This window comes from Morone saxatilis, unplaced genomic scaffold (assembly GCF_004916995.1).
Source record: "Morone saxatilis isolate NCDOM2014 unplaced genomic scaffold, NCSU_SB_2.0 Contig17, whole genome shotgun sequence".
NCBI lineage: Eukaryota > Metazoa > Chordata > Actinopteri > Moronidae > Morone > Morone saxatilis.
Window position 1 is genome coordinate 26,005,673 of NW_023339729.1, and position 17,163 is coordinate 26,022,835.

General features: G+C 44.1%; 1 protein-coding gene across 3 annotated transcripts in view; it reads right to left on the bottom strand.

Annotated features, from left to right (window-relative positions):
- Nucleotides 1-1,234: 1,234 nt before the first annotated feature.
- The window catches only part of LOC118326666 (echinoderm microtubule-associated protein-like 6), a gene marked incomplete at both ends in the record, with an annotated part of 16,145 nt that continues 216 nt past the window's right edge, over nt 1,235-17,163 (bottom strand). The window contains 35 exon segments of one of the 3 annotated variants that reach the window (XM_035659702.1): nt 1,235-1,335; nt 1,424-1,577; nt 1,861-1,964; nt 2,158-2,320; nt 2,420-2,592; nt 2,689-2,877; nt 3,321-3,435; nt 3,663-3,820; nt 3,916-4,124; nt 4,877-5,050; nt 7,980-8,000; nt 8,654-8,752; nt 8,841-8,970; nt 9,060-9,138; nt 9,223-9,349; nt 9,799-10,000; nt 10,156-10,323; nt 10,407-10,495; nt 10,579-10,710; nt 10,874-11,026; nt 11,122-11,263; nt 11,335-11,462; nt 12,071-12,182; nt 12,580-12,782; nt 12,900-13,000; nt 13,197-13,290; nt 14,007-14,112; nt 14,193-14,379; nt 14,466-14,566; nt 14,640-14,746; nt 15,236-15,403; nt 15,607-15,816; nt 15,923-16,179; nt 16,431-16,568; nt 16,660-16,861. In XM_035659702.1, the coding sequence (XP_035515595.1) occupies nt 1,235-1,335; nt 1,424-1,577; nt 1,861-1,964; nt 2,158-2,320; nt 2,420-2,592; nt 2,689-2,877; nt 3,321-3,435; nt 3,663-3,820; nt 3,916-4,124; nt 4,877-5,050; nt 7,980-8,000; nt 8,654-8,752; nt 8,841-8,970; nt 9,060-9,138; nt 9,223-9,349; nt 9,799-10,000; nt 10,156-10,323; nt 10,407-10,495; nt 10,579-10,710; nt 10,874-11,026; nt 11,122-11,263; nt 11,335-11,462; nt 12,071-12,182; nt 12,580-12,782; nt 12,900-13,000; nt 13,197-13,290; nt 14,007-14,112; nt 14,193-14,379; nt 14,466-14,566; nt 14,640-14,746; nt 15,236-15,403; nt 15,607-15,816; nt 15,923-16,179; nt 16,431-16,568; nt 16,660-16,861 (4,996 nt within the window). 3 annotated transcript variants of the gene reach the window in all.

The following is a 17,163-nucleotide window of genomic DNA, read 5'->3' on the forward strand; positions in this document are numbered from 1 at the left end:
AGAATATGATTATTCTCAATAATACACTAGCCCTATCGGTAGTAATACCTTCAGTGTGTGTTTGCAGATGAGATAGTCCCTACTCATCTAGGCAATATCATATTAATAGTACTAACAAGCATTGCTATTATATCTAGTGCAATTTCTGTATTTTATCGATAGCAAGCCTTTTCTATAGTACTCAACTTCATATTAAATCCTGCCTGAGTGCCTTCATCAACAATCTTGTGGCAATAATATAAATGAACGTTCCCTGGAGGCATTTATAATATCTTCCTCCTCTCTTTATATATTTGGCTCGTTTCTGGTCCACAACATTAGAGTAATGTAACAGACTACTTGATTATAACGAAGTGTTTTTTTAATTCAGGGGGCGCATGAACACTGTTAATGTAACATATTGGTGGTTTTTAAATGTAGGGTTGATGTATAGCTTACTGTCTTAAATACTTTATTGTGAAAACGGGAGTGGAATACGCTGTTTCTCATTTACAAATTGGCTGAGAATACTTGTTACACTCGAATTAAGTGCGGGCTGATTTGACAAATTTGACCACGGAGATCGGAGTCACGGCTGGCTTGACCGCAGTCTACTAGCCTACTGTTTCTTCTACACAGCACCGTCCTGTAAATGACAACATCCGGTCTCAGAATATGAAAAAACAGGCCTTTTTTCCGTTTCTGTTTTCTAGTGATTTTATTTTTTGTTATATGAAATAAAAAATGAAAATCTAATAATTTTTTAAATTTCGCTCATCCCTTTTTGACCATGGAAAAGAAAAACGCCTTGTATTTCAATTTTAATTTTTTTATTTTAAAACGAAAATCAAATAACCACTCGTTTCCTGTTTTTTAATACCTGTTTCTGAAAGGAAAATCGAATGACCAAAAGATACACGGACCGTGTTGGCCTGAACCCAGAATGGCTGTTTGCATTTTCAAATGTTGAGTATTTAAAACTGTTTAAAATGTTTAAACTGTTTTGACCCAGGCTTCACTTTTTACAACCAGGAACTTCATGCTGTTATTAATATTAGGAAAGGAATAATGATAGTGTTGTTTTCTGCAGCCACAGGACAGGGCCAGTATTAAACACCGGGACAGACAGATGCTATAGTCTTGCATTAGACGAGGTCTGGGGAGCGTGTTTTGCTTTTGTGGGTGATCACCTTCACTGTCTGAACCAGAAGCTTTTGGTGTTTTCTCTGAGAGATCTGGTGTAATTTAATCTCACCTGCAGTCACTGCCACCGGCACTGATGACGAACTTATCATCACAGGAGAAGCGAATGTTTGTCACGTGAGCAGAGTGACCGAAGTAACGCTTGTGTTTTGCCTGTGAAGAGATCAGATAGAGTGATGAAGACAGCTGGTGGACAGAAATACACAATTCAGGGATTTACTGTCACATGAAGTTCACGTACAAATTTTTCTGAACATGGAAAATCGAAGAGCTTGATGAGGCCGAAATCGTCTCCGGTCACCAGGTTGAGGCCAGCGTGGGAAACACAAGCACAGTTGACGTCCGCTTTCTCTGCGTTGCGAGGCCAAACGCCGAGAACCTCGTCACCCAGGATGCTAAAAAACATTGACAGTGACTTTATAGGTAGTTCCCTAAACTCTAGTTTGTTTCCTTGGTTCTATATTATGTTGGTTCTATATATAGTTCCACAATACCACAATATATTCCACAGGATCTCCTCTTGGTTCAACAGTTGGTTCCCTAAACTCTAGATGATTTTATTCTGTCTGCACAGTATATGTCCTAGGCTGTACATGTTCCCTAGACTCAACAGTACGTTCCCTAGACTCAACAGTATGTTCCCTAGACTCTACAGTATGTTTTCGTAGCCAGCCTCACCTGGTCCAGGTAGCCCAGGTGATCCTCTCAAATACAGACTGCTCTGTGACAATCTTCCCCGAGGGAACTTCATGCACCTGCCGAGTGTAGGTGCTGGTGGACACCTGGGATGGACATGAAGGAGATTTTACGTTTTAGTCAACTCACTGATGTATGATTCTGCCATGAAAGATTTAAAAGAGTTCAACTGTAGAAAAAGCATCCGTTGCTACACTACAAGCAACCATTAGTAAAAGGTCAGAGGTCGTAGCACAATTGACTTATTATGAGGGAGTTTAGGTTTTTAGTGTTTTTAACCTGGATGTGTTTGCTGTCAGCAGAGAAGTCGATTTGGATGACGAAGCCAGGGATGTCCTTACAGTAGCCAATCCTGTTAAGGGATGGTCCCAAAGAAAGGTCGTAGAAATCCACAGCACTTTCAACTGAACCCACTGCCAAGAACCGGTTGTCTGGACTGAAGCTGAACCACAAGCAAACCCCCCAAAATATGTGCAGTTAATTATTTAGGTCCAACACAGAAGTGTTAAAGGATGATATCTGTTAAAGACTGATGTTGTACCGTATGTCCTGGATGGTGACACTGCGGTCTCTCTTCTTGCCCCAGACGGTGAGGGAGTTGACCAGCAGGACAATAAACTCTCCGTTCTCCATACCGATGGAAACCATCTCTCCGTTGGGACTGTAGGAGGTGCACTTGGCTGGATGACCCAAACTCACCTTGTTCAGAAGTTTCTAACACAGAAAACAAGATAGCAGCAAATGGGAGTTAAAAGGTTGTACGATAAAGACTTCAACCCCAGTCTCCACCCTCACTCTACAGATCTGTACCTTATCAGCCAGGTCCCATATTCGGATGGTCCCGTCATCACTGGCGGAGATGAAGACGTCTTTGAAAGGGTGAGTCGCCAAACCCCAGATTCCTCCCTGAGTGTGTCCGTTGATCATGGTGTTGGAGGCAGCATTCTTTTCACCTACCTCTATTATTTCTCCATCTTTGGTTCCTACCAGGATTTTACCCTGAATCATCAGGGACGAAAGACATGTGTCAGGAAGTTTGGGATTGTTGATCCAGAGGCTAGAAGATCATCTTACCTCAACTGAAGAATTTATTTTCTGTTTCTCCTAATTGAACTGTTAAGTGTTCCTTAAATCAGTTGGAACTAGTTGATATAAATGCCTCATTAAATACATTACAGTATCTGTCAATCTATGTAATCTGTTTATCTATGAGTGTTCCAGTAGGTATGGTTCTGCAAACAAAGGTGCGACTGGGTGCCAAATAACTCTTGTTAACTGCTCTATAACTGAAGCCATAATGTGCTATTTAAACTCCATTTCACACTGATAAATAATAAAAAATCAGCAGATGCACATGGGGGCAGTTTATGACCATACAAATTGCAATGATTATTTCGAAAAACCTCTGACTGATTGGTTTTATAGTCAGATCTGTCTCATACCTTCCCTCTGCAGACGGATCGGACATTCTCTACCGATTGGCCGGTTTCTAGCTGAAAAGCTCTGCAGCGCTTCATCTCCTGATCCCAAAGCTTCACAGCTCCGCCCTCTTTAGTCCTGTCAAGTACACCAACAAACACAACGGTTTTATTTTCATAGTTCAGATGTAGTGCTCTTCTGTACTTCACATCAAGACATTCCAAGAGTGGTAGAGTCCCAGTGGCCTTCAACTTGTCAATCAGAACGTACTAAGACAAATGTGTCACTTGTGACTTGTGTAACTATGAAGGAACTAGTTTTCAAACTCTAGCTGGCATTAAGCATGTTGTTTTTTGGGTACTCACGGCCGTTCCTTCCCCCCAGTGACGATGAGTCCATCCCTCAGGGTTGTGTACATGGTGAAGACCGGACCACTGTGCGCCTTTGCCACCACTCGTACCAGGAAGTGTTCCCTCCATACATACACGTCTCCATTTATAGCACCAGTGAATGTCAGGTTGTTCTGGAGGAGACAAACACTGATTTACAACAAATCCATAAAACACTAAAGATTTATAATTCCTTTTTAAAAGGTGAGTCAGAACTAGTTTATCTTACAGCACCAAAGGCAACAGACAGCATGGTCTGCATGCGGCCGTCCTCCACCGAGCCGATCACTCCCTTCTTGTACACGAGCGAACCTCCAACCAGAGTCCAGAACTTGATATGTTTGATTCCCACCGACACAAACTGGGTGTCAGAGTCCGGTCTGAACTCCACCACGAATATCCGCTCAGCATGGCCACCTTTACTGGTCACCTTGGTGCCTGGCAGAGAGGTCAGAGGTCACTTTTCAAGTGGATATCTCTCTATGGTAAATTTTGTTCGCTTTGCTTTAGTCTGTTCTGTATTTTTATATCCATTGATCAGCCCTAACACAGTGAGCACTGACAGTAACTCTGATTATCTGGGTATCAGGGCTCCTGTCAGTAGGGGGGAGGTATATCAATGGGGGGTTATATTAGGCAGACAGTGAACATTTGGTCCTCAGAGTTGATGTGTTAGAAGCAGGAAAAATGGGCAGCGTGAGGATCTGAGCCACTTTGACAAGAACCACATTGTGATGGACGACTGGGTCAAAGCATCTGTGTTCCCGGTCTGCAGTGGTCATAATGTTATGGCTGGTGTATATATCAAGGCTTTTTGTTGCATGTTATGTTGATTTGGGGCTGTCTTTCTGCCCCTTAGTGGTCACCAGTTGATTAAGCTCACCTGGTCCCTTAGGCTATAAAAGCTGTGTCCACTCTGATTTTGACAGAAAATAAATTGGTTCTGAACCTGAAAAGTTGGTTCCCAATATCTTGTGTAGACTTATTTTGTCACATCCTCCTAGTTTGATTGTGGTATGACCCATCTTGTCCTTAGTGTTATTATCCTAACCTTCCTCAGGTACTTAAGTCACACTCCTCACCTGTAGTCATCACCTAAATCCCAACAAAGCTATTTGGATAAATGATACTACTGCACCACGTTAGCTTGTTTAAGACGCTAAGCTATTGGATAATATTAATGTCTGTACCTTCCTGCCACCTCCACACTGTGATGGTGTGTTCAGGCTCCACTCCAACAGAGAGCAGCAGCTTTCCTGTAGCGCTGAAGTTGACGTAGCCGACACCTTTAGCGTGGGAACATCGGAGGATGGAAAGGGTCTGCTTGGTCATGGCATCCCACACATGAATGGATGGAGCAAGACCTGTGAGAAGAGAGCAGAACCTAAGGTAACCCAAGAATCAAGGAACCAAAGGACAAAGGAGCTAAGCCACTGAGCAGCCAAGGACCCTAGTATCCAAGGACCTAAATCATTAAATTGAGGAACCATAAAACCAAGGAACCAAGGATCAGGAACTGTGGTACCAAGGACCAAAGGCATTAAGGTGGCCAAGGAACCAGGAACCCAAAGGACTAAGGAACTAAGGTGTTGAACATCTAATGGGCTTAGCATCCTTGCAACTGTCGAACCAAGGATTTAAGGAACAGGAGCAAGAGAACAGAACTTGTCCGGATAAGTTGAACCACCATACAAGGCAAGGCTTTAAGGAAACAAAGGGCCGACAAGGAACCTAAAATTGCCATGGAAGGAAGTAAGTAAAACACCAAGGAATGAAGGAACCAATGGAGCGAGGAGGTGAGGAACCAACGTACTAAGGGAGAAATGAAACCAAAGGAACCGAGTAGTGGAGGTCAGGCAGAACAGGCTTAGATTCAGGAGATGAGGGGGTGATAGGCAGGTAGGCGACAAGTGATTAGATGTCCTCTTTTGAAGGATCATTCCCTACTGTCATATTGTACTGGAGTAGGATGGGGTTAGCGTTGGGGAAATCAAAATAGCTTCTATTTACTCCATCCTGTATTCACAAATTTACAGCAAACACTACTGACACCTTTGACCATGATCACATAGGACTCCTTTCTTCTGAAGTCTAAGGTCGGCACAAATCGAGATGAGTCATGTTTTGAGTTGAGTTGTTGCAAAACAAATCAAATCTGAACCACAGGTCGCAAATTTCAAGAATTTAAGAGTAAGAAATTGGGGAACCCAAACTAAAATAAAATGACTACACAAAAGGGGACAGGTACAGAGTAGTGCTGCCCCCTAACAGTCAACTAAATTGTTAGTGAATGAGAAGAGTCGACCTGCTTTCATTAGTCAGATTGTCGCAGAAAAACAAAAACAACATCAAACTCTACCAGGTAAGTCTGCCAGGATTTGTTTCAGTGAAGTTCGAAGTTATTTATTCCATGTTTTGAACAAGCAGACTGTGTGATGTTACACTGTGTTTGAATAAATTAACTAAATATTCAGTCTCCTTGCTGGTTGTTCTGACACACAGGTGGCACAACATAAACATTATAATTCCAAACTGCATTTTAGGTCCCAATGAATTAGAACTAAATATGTTTTCATTAGGGTCTGTTTTTTTAGATTCCACAACATTTCTACGCTGATGACACAGCTGTATTTATCATAAAATCAAGGTAAAGTTCATGCTGTTCATTCTCCTTTGTTTAAAGGACTTTGAAATATGTCTGTATACATGCAAAAAACTTGTGAGTCATCCCATGTTCCCAATCAAAGTACAAATGTGATTTAACTTTTGCCATCACCGCTCCCAGAACAGTTTACACCTCGTTGTTGTTGTTTTAATTCCAGCCTGAGGACCATTTATTAGCATTATTTGATTGTTACGTAGCATTTGGTGAAATCTGTCCAGTAGATGTCTTGCCCTTTACTGAAGTGTTGAACAGGAAGTCCTATGTGATCATGGCTGTAGAGGGTTATTAAAACAAGATCACTGCATTCTGTCAAGCAGATAAGGAACAGTCATGCCTAATATTCATGCTCCAATATCCTCTGCATCAATACAATAGATCCAGGTCCAGCTACTATAAGAACTTTTGTGCAAAAGCAGCCTTTCAATCACAGTCTTACCACAAACAGTACAGACACCACATACAGTAACCACCCAGGCTAGTTGGGCTAACATGCTGATAAGAGGCGCTAAGCAAGGCTTTGTTCTTAGTCTGACTTGCTTTAGTTTCTCTACTGCCATGCTCCCACTAACATGGAGAAATTTGAAAACACTGAGTTTTCCATCCACACAAATGTTTTTAGATTGTTTTCTACTTCCTGTGTCCACACTTTAAAAAACAACAGATAAAAGACTGAATCATCGTCTTCATCTTTCCTCCTTAATGGTGGCTGGCCAACGACAAGAGTGAAGGTTGATTCTTTTCACCAAATAATCTTAAAGGTCCAGTGTGAAGGAATTAGTGGCATCTAGTGGTAAAGTTGCAGATTGCAACTCACTGAGAAATCGCTCTCCTTCCAAGTGTGTAGGAGGAACTACAGTGGCGGCAAAACTGTGATAAGTCTCTCTAGATCCAGTGTTTGGTTTTTCCATTCTGGGCTACTATAGAAACATGGAGGTTCAACATGGCGGACTCTGCCAGAAGAGGACCCGCTCCCTCTGTAGATAAAACATTCTCGTTCTGAGGTAACAAAAACACAATGATTCTTAGATTCAGGTGAAACACTAATGAAAACATACTTGAATTTGAATATTATATTACAGTAATGTGACGCACTGGAGCTAAAGCCAGTACAGTGAAATTACTTCCACCGATTCCCAAAACAAAACAACTTGTTTCAGTATAATTAAACCTAAAACAAACACTTAAACAACATCTTTGAATAAGTTGATTTGGATTAGAAACTCATAGCATCTCAATGCACTGGTGGGTTTTTAATTTAAGAAAATAGGACTCAATAAAAATGATAGTTTTTTTTAAGTTGGTGACATTAAAGTGTCACTGGTTTCCAGTTTCTAGAGGTGGAAAATGGTGGTTTAGTGTGAATGGATTGTGTTTTCATCTGAATCCACATTAGTGTAGACATGGTCTCTGACAGACAATGGTTGGGGGGTCAAGCTACAAACAGAACAACTAGAGCAGACCTGAACACGGTTCTGACTGATGATACTCACCGGACACTTCAGCCTCTACACACCGAGAGCGAACGACACCAACAGGTTAAACACTGTGTTCTCCACATGAATGTAAACAGAATAATGTGTGTGAATGGATCAGTGACGAGTGACAGCAGAAGGTGGGCAGGGTCTTACCTGGCAGGTCAGTGATGTCACCTGGTGGTGAGGTGAGGCGGTGACAATGAGGAAGCAGTGGAAAAGAAAATAAGTGCAATGGGCAAAAAGCAGCAAGTCATGCACGAAAACAACATGGTGATCAATATCAAACTCTGCTACCTAATTACAAAGCTGAATGTTTATGTAGAATGTGTCTGGAAACAGGATTTTTAATACAGTATTTATGTGTCTCTTTGTGGTTATTTTGTTCAATTGTAGTTGCTTTGGTTTTGTCAGCCACTTTAAACTGTGCTCCGTCCCAGGGCCCCCCACCCCTCAAGCCCTTGGGCCAGTAGTTCAATTCACTGTATGCTGTGGGCCAGCAAGTGTTTAAAGAGGCATCAAACCTGAACTTGTCTCGACATGAAACTACGATGTCCGTCCAGGCCCCCACCCCCTCAAAGCCTCTGGGCAACAGTAGTAACTCCATGTATGCATGTGGCAGCAAGTGTTGTTAAGAAAGCATCAAAACTGAAACTGTCCAACTGAAACCACATTTAGTGATCAGTTTTGTGCAGTCAGGGTGATTTACAGATTGATGTTGACGTTTTGGTGCAAATTAAAGAAGCTAGCAGGAACTTACAGTTTGGTCTCATTTGGACTTTAACGTGAGCTCAGACACGCCTGAGTTGACTTTCTGCTCGGGGACTCACCGATCTGTCCTGTCGCGATGATGTTTTGGTATTTTGGGTGTTGATTGACAGTCAGACAGAGGATGTCGTCGGTGTGTTCCAGGTAGAACGTTTGGGTTCCTGTCAGGACAGGCAGCAGGAAGTGTGATGTCATCATCAAAGGCAACAACATATAAAGGTAGAAGCTCAGTCTGAGAGTTACACTGACCGGCGGACAGGCTCTGGATGACCACTGCAGCAGCGGTGTGGAAGATGATGTCAGTACCGTCGTTGAGATAATGCAGGTTGTTGCGACAGTCGAAGCCTCTGTAGCCAAAGACGTGCTCCAGAACCAGCTCCTGAAAACCGAACAGGACAGAGGAGATACCAGCAGCTGTTTAAGGTGAGGTCATGTGTCAGTGCGCTGATGGTGGAGGCTCCTACTGACCTCCACCACTTTCTTCTTCTTGGTCACATTGTTCCTCAGCAGTTTGTCAGGCAGCGGTGCAGCTCGACTCACAGGAGGCCTGAACGGTAAACAAGTACAGTTAAAATCAGTGTACTGTGTTTCTGTGTGTGTGTGTGTGTGTGTGTGTGTCGGGTCGCGGTACCTCTCCTCCACAGGAAGCTCTTTGTGCTGCAGGTGAGGTCTGGTTCCTGACATGTTCCTGATGCTAGCAGAGTAGATCTTGGTGACGTAGTCCACCACCTTCTCTCGGGCCACATCACTGTCATACCCTGAAAACACAACGAGTCCATGACGCGACCGTTTCCCCTGAGAACAGAACTACTGAATCAGTCCGTTAATGCAAACCACGCTACCTTCCTGTGAGTCCCACCAATCACAGCAGCCCACACAAAGCGTTCACACACATCACCAAACTAAGACATTTATTCTCACTGGGACCGGAAGTTGCCTTTGATTTTCAATGAATTATACAAAAACAATTTTTGCAATTTTCACTTCCTCCTGCAATTTTACACAAATCAAACATTTTGTCGAGGCCTCCAACTGGTGTCATTACTTTCCTGCCTGTGTTTGGACCAATCAGCAGCCTCCTCAGCTGCAGTTCCTCTAATGTCCACCAGACGACGCTGTGATTAAACTGTACTGAAGTGAACGTGAAAACCTCCAACTTAGACTTTCAGAATATAAGCACACGTTGTCCTTCTGTTGTTTACGTTACCTCCGTCCTCCTCAGTGTCGTCGTCCGACTCCTCGCTGTCCACAGCTTTGCTCTCTTTGTGGCCCGGCGGCTCTCTGGTCCAGATCATGAGCGCCGTGTCAGCCCCGCCCACTGACAGCAGCAGGGAGTCGTCATTGGACCAGCGGACGTTCGTCACGTTGGTGCTGTGACCAACGTACTTCTTATACTTAGCAAACTGGCCCTGAGGTCAGTTGGACAGAGAATGATCATCGTGTAAAGATGTGAAATAAAATAAAATGTACATTCATCCTAACAACATATTAGTCAGGTTGTAATGTTTCCCCAGGACAAACCATCCTCTCTGAACATCTGCGGGATTACATTTAAGATCCTCACCCTGGACGGGAAGCTGAACAGTTTCAGGAAGCCAAAGTCGTCTCCGGTGGCGAGCAGTTTGCAATCTTTGGTGAGCGAGGCGGCATTGACGAAGCTAAGCATCGGCCATATTCCCTCACAGGTCGGACCCATAACGGACGTCCAGCTCGCCCAGTCCAGCTTCTCAAACTGCAAACACACAAACAAACAAATGTGTCTACGTGGAAACACCCCGACGATCCGGGACCCTAAAGACATTAACGCAGGCTGACCTCGGCCATGCTGATGTTCTGTTTGCGTCCTCGAGGAGCCTCAAAGAAAAGCTGCTCTTTGGCTCCGGTGTTCACCTGCAGCAATTTACCTGTCGACACAAACACATAACATGTTGTTAGCTGCTCCTGCTAACATTTAGCGTAGCAGCGGTACCGGTGAGTGTGTGTTCACCTCTGGAGTCCCAATCGATGTGCGTGATGTAGCTGCCGGCTCCTTTACAGATACCAACTCTCTTACTGGTCAGGACGTTGTAGATGTCCACGAAGGAATCATGGGACGCCACAGCCAGGTACTTCCCTGCATCTGAAACACACAGCGCAATGACTCATCGACCACTAAACCAATCACCTTCATCCTGTGTCACACCTGTGTGGAGTGTAGTCATTTTGCACCATGTTGTAGTTGTTGTGAGTCTCTATGTAGTTGTTTTGAGTCACTTTGTAGTTGTTTTTGTGTGTTCAGGTACCTTGGGAAAAGCGGATGTCTGAGATGAGCTCCTTGCGGTGGTGGAAGGTCACCATGTCCTCCAGCGTGTCGGCGTTTACCACCAGGAAGCTGCCGTCATTCAGACCGACCGCCAGAGCTTTCCCATCAGGAGAGAAGGCACAGCATCGTCCACCTGACAGGTAACACACACACACACACACACAGGTATAAACACACTACAGTGTATAAAATAACAGGATGTAGGTCTTCATATTTCCTCCCTCTCACCCTTCTTGAGTTTGCGGACGGCGACCATGCGGTGATTGGCCGACAGCTCCCAGATCCTCAGAGTTTTGTCGTCACTGACAGTGGCGCAGACAGGAAGTAGAGGGTGAGCTGCCAAACCCCACACCTCCCCCTCCATGTGACCCTGAACGCAACACACACCTGTTAACATTTGTTCCTTCATACTTGTGATATTTCTGCGTCTGTGTGTCTGACCTGAACCAGCAGCGTCATCGGTCCACTCTTGTCGATCTCCAGGATTTCTCCGTTCTTTGTTCCCAGCAGGATGTGACCATGACCCAGAGTGATCGCTCTGATCGACGGGTTGTCCTCCAGCAGCAGGCCTGCAGACAGGCAGTCAGAGAGACAGACAGACAGACAGTTAGACAGACAGACAGACAGACAGACAGTGAGACAGGCAGACAGACAGACAGACACACAGACAGACAGACGGACAGACAGTCAGAGAGACAGAACAAATGGTTCTTGATGTTGATAATGTGATAACATGATAACATAATAATGTGATAATATACTAACGTGATAATGTGATAATATAATAATGTGCTATTATAATGTGATAATATAATAATATGATATTGTGATAATGTGGTATTATGATATGATAATGTAATAATATGATAATGTAATAATATAATAATGTAATAATATAATAATATGATAATGTAATAATATAATAATGTAATAATATGATTAACATTTTGTTTGCTGTGTAGTAACGGACGTACAAACTAAACACAGGACTTTCACTCAGGAGAACCTTTAACCTAACAAACTGCAACTGTTTCACTACCTTAACCATGTAAGCTTTATTTTGAAAGTCTAACTGGATGTTATATTATTGCTAACTTGCATCATCCTTCCTTCTTCATCATGTCTTTGAGTCCTCGCAGACATCGTATGAACTGATAAGTGAGAGAAGAGCTGAAACCTTTGGATGATGGAGAGAGAGCGGCTCTCTTGATGGCGTACGTCTTCAAACATCTCTCAAACATGTCGTCCCAGAGCTCCACGATGCCGTCCTTCCCACCCGTCACAAAACCCTGGTCAGTGAACGCAACATGGCAAGCAAAAGAAAAACATTCAGTTTACTTTATGTTTCATAATCTACAACATCGACATCTAGAAACTCTGATGCTTCACATTATGGAAGTCCAGAGGTACCAAAAATAAAATCATACTTTACCTTGAAGACATTATGATACATTATGATTTCATTCTTTATCTGGTGATATTACAACTTATTTAATACATTTAGTACTTATTATATATATATAATATATATAGTATAAGTATAACTATATTAGATATTTTATCTGGTTAAATCTAGATCTGGACAATCGGGACTGCTGGTGTGATACGGTTCCTGAGACCGTCTCATCTGTGAAGGATGATACAGTGAATGATGGCTGACGATGACCCAGGTGCTCCAGGTGTTACCTTGTCCAGGGAGCACATGGCGAACACGGGGCCGTCATGGGCTTTGATGGTCTTGACGAGCGTTGTGTCTCTCCAGATGTAAACGTCTCCGTTGGTGGCTCCGGAGAAGACCAGGTCCTCCGATCGACCGTAACACGCCGACATCATCGTCTCCTGCTTCCCCAGGTTCCCAAAAATCCCTCGTTTAAACGTCAGACCCCCACCTGCAGGAGGACATCGCCATTTTCGTTGGAACAGATCAATAATAATTATGTGGATATAATCAGATGTTTGCTGTTGAACTGAGCTCAGGTGTGTTTCAGGTAAATTCGAGGATTTACCTGAATGTTGCCAGAACTTGATGTGTTTCATGCCGACAGTCACCAGTTTGTCCACCCTGAACGGGTTACTCTTCACCACAAAGATCTTGTCTTTATGACCCCTGCAGGACACAGTGCATTTACCAAAGGTAATCTCAAATAGAGCAGACCCAGAGGTTAAAGGTCAAAGGATCAGTTTGCCTAAAACAGCTAACATTAGCATCAGCTGACTCTTTAAAGCTGGAATATAATGATCACAGTTTCATTAACACAAGTGTGAACACACTGATTAATGAGGAGCTCCTAAGGTGTGTTTACCTGGCCTTGGCCAATCTCTCTCCTTTCTTCCAGTCCCAGATCACGATGGAGTGAAAGTCATCGATTCCCACAGAGATCAAACTCTTCCCATCCACTGAGACAGAGACAGACAGAGAGACAATAACAAACTAATAACAGACTAATAACAGACTATTTAACGGACTAATAACAGACTATATAACGGACTAATAACAGACTATGACCTATATATCGTGACTACATAACATGACGTATTGTAGCGGACTAATAACGACGATATATCGGACTAAAAACAGACTATTTTTTTTTTATAAGAGAGCAATAACACTAATAACAGCGATGAAGAGACTGGGGGAGCGACTAAACTCGAGCAACGTGGGGTAGTGGGAATAGACAGGACATGATGGAAGCAGGAGCGGAAGAGACCGGATATAGCGGGCACGTGAATGTAAGCGGACTAGATAACAGGAGTGAAGATGAGCGGTATATAACGACTAAAGACAGACTGATGAACAGACTGGAATAACAGACGGGTATGTAGGGCGAAGATAAAGCACAGTAGAGCCACGGGTATAATACGAGACGATATGATAACAGACTAGTAGAAAGAGGCTCTAATAACAGGGACTAAATAAACGAGACGGAATAACAGGACTACGTATAACAGCTGAATAACATCTAATACACAGACTAGTAGAGACAGATGGAAGTAACAGAGCTAATAACAGGAGCTAGATAAGCAATAACAGACTGATAACAGACTAATAACAGACTATATAACAGACTAATAACAGACTAATAACAGACTAATAACAGACTATATAACGGTACCTGTGAACTCCAGAGCACACACTCCTCTGCTGTGGTGTCCCTTTAGTAGCGACAGACACTTCAGAGTCTGGATGTCCCAGACGTGGACGGCTGGGTCTCTGCCCACCTGAATACACAGACAGCCAATCAGAAACACGCTCAGTCAGTCTGACGGTAGCACGCTGCGTTCTGATTGGCTGGGCGTACCTGTGCGGAGGCCACGTAGTCTTTGAGCGGGTGGACGGCGAGGCTGAGGATATCGTCGTCGTGGCCGAGGTAGAACCTCTGACTGTGCTGCAGCCTGTTGTAGACGACGGCTACGGCGGCCACGTGATACACCACCTCCCCCGCCTGACTGTAGAACAGGTTGTTACGACAGTCGAAGCCCCGGTACCTGCAGGAAACAGGAAACAAGACCGCCACAGTAAAGGTCACTTCAGCAGCAGCATCATTCATAGCTTTACGGATCGTTGTTTGTACCCGTGGACAAACTGCAGACGAAGACCCTCCTCTGGAGCTTTCTGCCGCTTCAGGGAACCAATCAGCTTCTTCCGCAGCTGAGGCAGGTCCTCCTTATAGACCTGCAGACAAAGGCAGGTGAGTCAGACAGGCAGACAGACAGACAGATAATGTACAGGCTTATTGTTTGGTCACCTGACGTTCGTAGCTGGTCTGAGCTTCCTGCTCGATGTCCGAGTCGAGCTCCGGGACGTCCGACACGTCTGAGTCCGACTCTCCGCTGTTGGAGTCAGCGTAACCCTCTGAAGACCCCGAACAGACTTTATCAATAAGCTTATTAACTTGAATTAGAAAACTGTGAAATGTATCTCACTAACAGGCTCCTAAACCAACAGCAATGCAGAGTTTGGAGATGATTGGATGATGGAACTGGTGTGTAAGAGTATGCGTATGTTGAGTTCACTGAGGGATAATGTACAGGTTGTGATTCAGGGATAACAATGCTGACTTACGAGAGACATTAAAGGTATTTACAGATGCTACATTTAGGATAACAAAAGATGTGGTGACAGAAGGCGAGTTAGGATTTACAGGAGATTCCACACATAACATTTTGTCAGAATCCAACAAATAACTGATTTTAGGGATTCCAGTTTGGTCTAAGGTTAGGTTCTGGTGGACCCACATTGAGACTGAGCTGGATCAGTTCATAACATAATTCCAGGGAAGCACGTTGGCCAGTTGTTTGTGTTATCTGGGATAAATTCTGAAGTAGTAAATCTTGGTGCTACCTTGAAGGAGGGGCTCCAGGACGCCATTCATGACGCCCTCTGGCAGGAACCTCCACTGGAAGACAGCGTGGTCAGCGCCACCGGTGCTGATGACCCACTGCAGGTCGTTGGACCAGCGGACATTCGTCACATGGGCAGAGTGACCGATGTACTTCTTGAATTTGGCTCCTGTTTGAGGAAGAAGAAGCAACGTTTACAAAAAACAGTGATTCTGGAATGACGAGGTGAGACTGAAGGATGCACTAACATTTAAGAACATTATAAATACATAAAACTTAAAGAAAGAACACCCTGTGGTTACTGATGCATCAGAAAGTACTTCCACACACACAATGGAAAAGGTTGATGCGTCTGAATGTTTGTCGGCAAACCTTTCTTAAGGCAGGGGAACCTGAAGAGTTTGACAAGCCCGAGGTCGTCTCCGGTCACCAGCACAGCGCTGCTGTAGTTGGCGTCCACAGAGTTCACGTTAGTGATGCTTGAGTATTTGGGCCAGATGCCGTTCACTTCTGTCCCGACAACACCTGTCCATGTCATCCAGTGGATCCCCTTCGCCTCCTCTTTAGGAACTAGCTTCCCTGCTGTAGGAGGAGGAGGTCAAAGGGTCAGGGGTTGGTCAAGTTATATCCCGAAGTCTTCCATCAGTCTGGGACAATAATGTCAAATAGTTTGAGACTCAGTCGGTACCTGGCATTCTGTAGAACAGCCTCTCTCCGGCGCCGTCGTTGGTCTGCAGGAAGCGGCTGTCAACCGACCAGTCCAGGTGGGTGATGAAGGAAGTGGAGCGGCTGCACTCACCCACCTTCTTGTATCGCTGGGCGACGGCATAGACGTCCACAAGCCCATCGTTTGATCCCACCGCCAAGAAGGAACCGTCCGGTGAAAACTTCAGCTCATGAATCACCTCCTTCCTGTCCTTGATGTGCACGACCTCCGTCATGTCCCTGAAGACAAAGCTCTGTTACCTCAAGTTCCTTCAAAAAATATAATAATCTTAATCTAAGGTATTGAAAAAATGTCAAACATTAATTATTAAGATAAACACATAAATTGGCTTCCAGGACTAGCTACTATAGCAGTTAGCATAGGGAACTACTTTTGGGCCACGTTGTTTGGTTAGTAGCATCGTGGTGTTAGATCACAGTTATAACGTAGATGGATGAACCAGCTTCCTAGCAGCGCCCCCCGAAGTTACCTGACACGCAGCACGGTGAAGGATCCGTCCTTCATGCCCAGAGCGAGCTGAGATCCGTCGTTGTTGAAGGAAACGCTGCGGACAGATTCCTCCATGTTACAGCGAGCCAGCAGAGTGTGGTCAGGAAGACTCCACAGCCTGAGAGACAGACAGAGGAGAGACAGACAGGTTAGAGGGTATACGCAGCAGCCAGGCAGACCCGTCGGTGGCGTCAGTGGCTCGGACTGACCTGACGGAGCGGTCGTCACTCCCGGTGACGGCGACCGGCTGTTTGGGGTGAAGGTCCAGTGCCCACAGCTCGCCCTCGCTGTGACCCTGCATCAATAGAACCGGTTTGTCCCGGTCTCGGACCATGACCTCAAAGATCTCGCTGTCCTGCGTTCCCGCCAGGATCCGGTCGGCCTTCCAGCAAACACTGCGGATCGACAGACCTGAAAACACAACTGACGTCTCTAAAGGATCAAAGTTTAAACAGCAAGTAAAATATTTATTTTATTTTATTAGTTTCTTAATCTTCTGATTATAGATTAACCGGCCTGAAAATGTATACTATAAATATTATAAAATATATTATATTATAAATACTATAAATACTTTCTATTATTATATATTATAAAATATATAAATACTATAAATATTATAATAATAACTCAGTATAAAAAAGATGGAAAAAATCTGCAGATATCTGACAGACAGACAGACAGACAGAGACACAGACAGACAGACAGAGACA